At 43.3% G+C, this 6,090-nt stretch overlaps 1 protein-coding gene across 1 annotated transcript; it reads left to right on the forward strand.

Annotated features, from left to right (window-relative positions):
* Positions 1 to 227: 227 nt before the first annotated feature.
* Positions 228 to 6,090, forward strand: LOC116212141. The gene is made up of 2 exons (XM_031546714.1): positions 228 to 4,711; positions 5,996 to 6,090. The coding sequence occupies exons 1-2, from the start codon at positions 1,564 to 1,566 to the stop codon at positions 6,088 to 6,090; spliced, it is 3,243 nt and encodes a 1,080-aa protein (XP_031402574.1). The 5' UTR covers positions 228 to 1,563.

The following is a 6,090-nucleotide window of genomic DNA, read 5'->3' on the forward strand; positions in this document are numbered from 1 at the left end:
GATAGAAACACCGAAAGTGGACGGAATAGGCCGTGCAAATGAGATCGTACCCGAACGGGTAGCCCTTTTCCGTCCATAGATCGAGGTGTTTCTGACTTCCTAGCGCCTAGGGTATCGGTGAATCAAGGAATGACGGTCATGCCCTTGGATGATGAAATTGCGATGTTCGTGTATAAATTGGAGATTTGCGTCACACGAAGGAGTCTAAGAAGGACTCTCGTTGATAGGGTTGAGCCGGTCTCCGAGCATGAGGACAAGTTGCATATTTCTACCGGACCGATAACCAGAGCACGTGCCAAGAAATTGGAGCACGCTTTGCAGAACTTATGGACGAATATTCTGGAAGAGGCATGCAGTTCGAGAGACGAGCGAGTCGACTCGGGGCTGATTTTTGTCATCAAGAGTGCTGAACCTCATCAGTACACATCGGGACATTAAATGATGACCACAACCACCTCAAATCGGGTTGAATATGCATCCTAGAAGATGGCCACCAATTCTGGTTTGACTATTAGGTTGGAATATGCCTTCTAGAAGATGGTCACCAAATCTGGTTGGAATATTAGGTTGGAATATCTGGTTAGAATATCTGGTTGGACTATTAGGTTGGAATATGCCATCTAGAATATGCTTGTTTTTCCTTAGTTGTCTTCAATTGCAAGAGCATTATATAAGCTCCTCCCTAGGTTAGTTTTAGACACAACTCTTCTACCATTTTTCCTATCTTGTGAGAGATATTCTCCAAATTGTTCTTGTTGAACTTATGCTTCAAGGGTTGCAAGTCGATTACTTGTAGTTCTTAAGCTTCTTATAATATCGGTTTCTAGCTCTATATAGCTACGGGGTCGATATTCCACCTTTCGAAATCTCTATCTTGGACGATCCGGGATTTGATTCCATATCATTGTTGCTGGGTTCCACGACGGATTCGACGGGGTTCACATCATTTTGGTATCAGAGCTTAGGCTCCAAATTGAGGTTTCATCTATCCTTGTTCTTTCCTTGTTCACCATTCTGGAATTTTTAGATCTATCTTCCATTTCTATCCTTTCCATTTAGTCTTGACTGATCCGTTCATAGCTATTAAAAAAAAAATCGTCCAAAAAAAAAAACGTGAAAAAGAATCAAAAAAAAAAAAAAAGAGGAGAGGAGATCTGATTACACAGGCCTTAAGTAGACCTGTCATAGTTGCTTCCATTCTGCTTTTCTCCGATCGTATTTGTGTCCATTCCATCTTTGATTTGTCTGGGATCATTCCTTTTACATACATCTTGTCCATCCATATATCTCTTCGCTTCTTTGCTACTTGGAACTGATATTATAAGTGGCTCGAGCGAACAAGTAATTTCCTCAAGGACTTGTAATTAGATTGCTCAGTTCGTCCAGAACTTTGTGGAGAAATCTGTGAGAGGAAAAAGGCCAGAGGGAGTGAGACCATCAGAGGGTAAAAGCCATTTGTATCGAGTGAAATACGAGAGTTTGTGTGACATCGATTTGAGAGTAAACACGTGAGGGAGTGATTGTGAGGTCCTTTTACTCTAATATTTCTTTGCAGATTTCAACATGTCGCAAGAAGATAGCGGGGGACATGAGCAAAGTAGTGGAGGGCCTGATCAAAGCACAATTATTCGAGCTATGCAACAACAATTTGAGCGAATGAACATGGTGCTCAATACGATTAATGACCGGTTGGAGAGGCATGATGAGCGGATTGACCTGTTGCGACAAGCTCCCAATCAACAACCAAGGAGGAACAATAACCGACAACCAGCACCTACTACTGATCCATTTGATGGCCACGAGGAGAGATCCTATGATGATGAGGATGATGTATCTTCCATTGCCGCAATGAGACGAGCTCGAGGAGCAAGGGCTGAGACGCCATGGCGCGGACGTGGAAGGCGCCAAGAAAGAGACACCGTTGATCGTAATATGGGGTCCATCAAGCTGACCATTCCTCCATTCCAAGGCAAGAGCGATCCCGATATTTACATCGAATGGGAAAGGAGGGTTGAACTGGTTTTTGATTGTCACAACTACTCCGAGGAGAAGAAGGTGAAGCTTGCAGCTGTGGCATTCACCGACTATGCCATAGTTTGGTGGGATCAATTGACGATGAGTAGACGCCGAAATGGAGAGCGACCTATTGACAATTGGGAGGGCATGAAAGCTGTCATGCGGAGGAGGTTTGTCCCATCCCATTACTACCGGGATTTATACTTGAAGCTGCAGAATCTTAAGCAAGGGTCTAAGACCGTGGAGGAGTACCACAAGGAGATGGAGATTGCCATGATTCGCGCCAATGTTGAGGAGGATCGAGAGGCAACCATGGCTCGGTTCATTAGTGGACTTAATCGGGAGATTGCCAATATTGTGGAGCTCCACCATTATGTGGAGCTTGAAGAATTGGTGCACATGGCTATGAAGGTTGAGAGGCAACTCAAGAAGGGGGGACGATCGTCATCCAGGTTCGAATCCTCTAATTCGAATTCGAAGTGGACTTCCAAGTTTGAAGGGGCTGGACCTAAATGGACTGGTTCGAAGCAAGAGGAGAAGGCCAAGGGAAACAAGCCCGCAACCAAGCCATCATCTGATTCTAAGGAGAGGGATGCCGATGATGTGGAGCATGCTGTATCGGGTCAAACTCTTGTTGTTTTGAGAGCTCTACATGTGCAAGCCAAAGAAGATGGTGATGGGCTACAAAGAGAGAACATTTTCTACACTCGATGCCACGTGAAGGATCGAGTATGTGGACTGATTATTGATGGGGGAAGCACTGTGAATGTGGCAAGCAAGCTGATGGTGGAGAAGCTTGGTTTGAGCACTCAAAAGCATCCAAGGCCATATAGACTTCAGTGGCTGAATGAGAGTGGTGAATTAAAGGTGACAAAACAAGTGTTAATCTCATTTTCTATTGGGAAGTACCATGATGAAGTTTTGTGTGATGTAGTTCCTATGATAGCCAGCCATTTGTTACTCGGGAGGCCATGGCAATTTGATCGAAGAACTACACATGACGGGTACAAGAATCGGTATAGTTTCATCAAGGATGGTCGAAGCATGACACTTGCACCGCTGCCACCACATCAAGTGTTCGAAGAGCAACTCCAAATCAAAAGGTCCAGTGCTGAGAGTTCAAAAGAAAGTAAGAGAGTGGCTGAACCAAAAGAAAAGGAGAGTAAAAGTGAGAGGAAAGAAATTCGAGAGAAAAGTGAGAAAGAGAGTGAAAAGAAAGAAAAATGTGAGAGTTCAGCCTTGAAAAGAAAAGAGGGGAAGAAATTGAGTTTCTTCACAAAAGAAAGAGAATTAGAGAGTGTTAGTAAGGATGAAAGGCCAATGATATTGTTCTTGTACAAAGAGGCCTACTTATCTAATACTTTTAACCTATATTTGCCTAGTGATGTGGTTTCTCTTTTGCAGGAGTTTGATGATGTGTTTCTTGAGGGGACGCCACCGGGATTGCCACCAATCCGTGGGATCGAACATCAAATTGATTTCATTCCAGGAGCGCCCATTCCAAACCGGCCAGCATATCGGTGTAATCCCGAAGAAGCAAAAGAACTCCAAAAGCAAGTTGATGAGTTGCTGACCAAGGGCTATGTCCGAGAGAGCATGAGTCCATGCTCTGTGCCCGTGTTGCTTGTTCCCAAGAAAGATGGCACATGGAGAATGTGTGTGGATTGTCGAGCTGTGAATAAGATAACGGTAAAGTATCGCTATCCTATCCCTCGATTAGATGATATGCTTGATGAATTGCATGGTTCCACTATATTTTCTAAGATTGATTTGAAGAGTGGATACCATCAAATTCGCATGAAAGAAGGAGATGAGTGGAAAACAGCATTTAAAACCAAGAGTGGATTGTATGAGTGGTTAGTGATGCCATTTGGATTGACTAATGCACCCAGCACATTTATGCGCCTTATGAATCATGTCTTGCGTGCTTACATTGGAAAATTTGTTGTTGTTTACTTTGATGATATTCTGATTTATAGCAAAACTGAGCATGATCATATGAATCATTTGAGGTGTGTTCTTGAGGTGCTGAGGCATGAGAAGTTGTATGCTAACCTTAAGAAGTGTGAATTTTTCTTGGAAAGTGTTGTTTTTCTTGGTTTTGTCGTAAGTTCCAAGGGTGTGGAAGTGGATGAAGAGAAGGTGAAAGCAATCCGGGAATGGCCTACACCCACTACCATTGCTGAGGTCCGAAGCTTCCATGGCCTTGCTGGGTTCTATCGAAGATTTGTGCGCAATTTTAGCACCATAGCTGCTCCTTTGACCGAGATCATCAAGAAGGAAGTTGGCTTTAGATGGGGCAAAGAGCAAGAGAATGCATTCAATACCTTGAAAGAAAAGCTAAGTTCTGCTCCTTTACTGATTTTACCGGACTTTTCTAAACCTTTTGAAATCGAATGTGATGCTTCCGGTATTGGTATAGGTGCCGTCCTTATGCAAGAGAAGAGGCCTATTGCTTACTTCAGTGAGAAGCTCAACGGGGCTGCGTTGAACTACTCCACATACGACAAGGAACTCTATGCTTTGGTGAGGGCTTTGGAGACATGGCAGCATTACTTGTGGTCCAAGGAGTTCATCATTCACACCGACCATGAGTCCTTGAAGCATTTAAAGGGTCAAAGCAAGCTGAACCGAAGGCACACACGTTGGATCGAGTTCATCGAGATGTTTCCCTATGTGATCCAATACAAGAAAGGTAAGGAAAATGTAGTGGCTGATGCCTTATCTCGCAGGTATACTCTTATCTCAACTCTTGATGCCAAACTTTTGGGATTTGAATATATCAAAGAGTTATACTTGCATGATCATGATTTTAAGGAAGTCTTTTCTGAATGTGAAAAAGGGGCTTTTGACAAGTTTTATAAGCATGAGGGGTATTTGTTTCGTGAAAACAAGCTATGTATTCCACAAAGTTCCATGCGAGAATTGCTTGTTAGGGAAGCCCATGGGGGAGGTTTAATGGGGCATTTTGGTGTGGCTAAGACCTTAGATGTTTTGAGAGAGCATTTCTTTTGGCCACATATGAAAAGAGACGTTGAAAGGATCTGTCTTAGGTGTGTCACATGTAAGAAAGCTAAGTCTAAGATTCAACCTCATGGACTTTACATGCCCTTGCCCGTTCCTAGTCATCCATGGACTGATGTATCAATGGATTTTGTTTTGGGTTTGCCTAGGACTAAGAATGGTAAGGATTCTATCTTTGTAGTAGTGGATCGTTTTTCAAAGATGGCTCATTTTATTCCTTGTAAGAAGACGGATGACGCTACTCATGTGGCGGGCCTTTTCTTTAAGGAAGTAGTGCGTTTGCATGGCATCCCCAGAACAATTGTAAGTGATCGTGATGTTAAGTTCCTAAGTCACTTTTGGCGTGTTTTGTGGGGAAAATTGGGAACAAAGCTATTGTTTTCTACCACTTGCCACCCACAAACTGATGGGCAAACAGAGGTTGTAAATCGAACCTTAGGTACTTTGCTGCGAGCTGTTATTAAAAGGAACGTGAAAAGTTGGGAAGATTGCATTCCATTCATTGAGTTTGCATATAATCGGGCCATGCATTCTTCTACTAAGTTTTCTCCCTTTGAGGTTGTTTATGGCTTTAATCCACTGACCCCATTGGATTTAACTCCATTGCCTATTGGTGAGATTGTTAGCCTTGATGGAAAGCGTAAGGCAGAACTTGTGAAGAAGATCCATGAAGAAGCAAGGAACCACATCTTGCACAAAAACGAGCAAGCTGCCACTCGAGCCAACAAGGGAAGAAAGTATGTCACTTTCGAACCGGGAGATTGGGTCTGGGTTCATTTCAGGAAGGAGAGGTTTTCAAGCCAAAGGAAATCAAAGCTAAATCCGCGAGGAGATGGACCATTCCAAGTCTTAGAAAAGATTAATGACAATGCATATAAACTCGATTTGCCGGGAGAGTATCAAGTGAGTTCTACATTTAATGTTTCTGATCTTTCTCCCTTTGATGTGGGCGCAGATTCGAGGACGAATCCTTTTGAAGAAGGGGGAATGATAGGGTTGAGCCGGTCTCCGAGCATGAGGACAAGTTGCATATTTCTACCGGACCGATAA

This window comes from Punica granatum, chromosome 6 (genome assembly GCF_007655135.1).
Source record: "Punica granatum isolate Tunisia-2019 chromosome 6, ASM765513v2, whole genome shotgun sequence".
Classification (NCBI taxonomy): Eukaryota; Viridiplantae; Streptophyta; class Magnoliopsida; order Myrtales; family Lythraceae; genus Punica; species Punica granatum.

Excerpts from the sequence above, each read along its gene's own strand:
- LOC116212141 (XM_031546714.1), top strand. The coding sequence starts at position 1,564 with ATGTCGCAAGAAGATAGCGGGGGACATGAGCAAAGTAGTGGAGGGCCT. Across the intron at positions 4,712-5,995 it reads TGTGATCCAATACAAGAAAG|ATTCGAGGACGAATCCTTTT; the intron begins GTAAGGAAAATG and ends ATGTGGGCGCAG.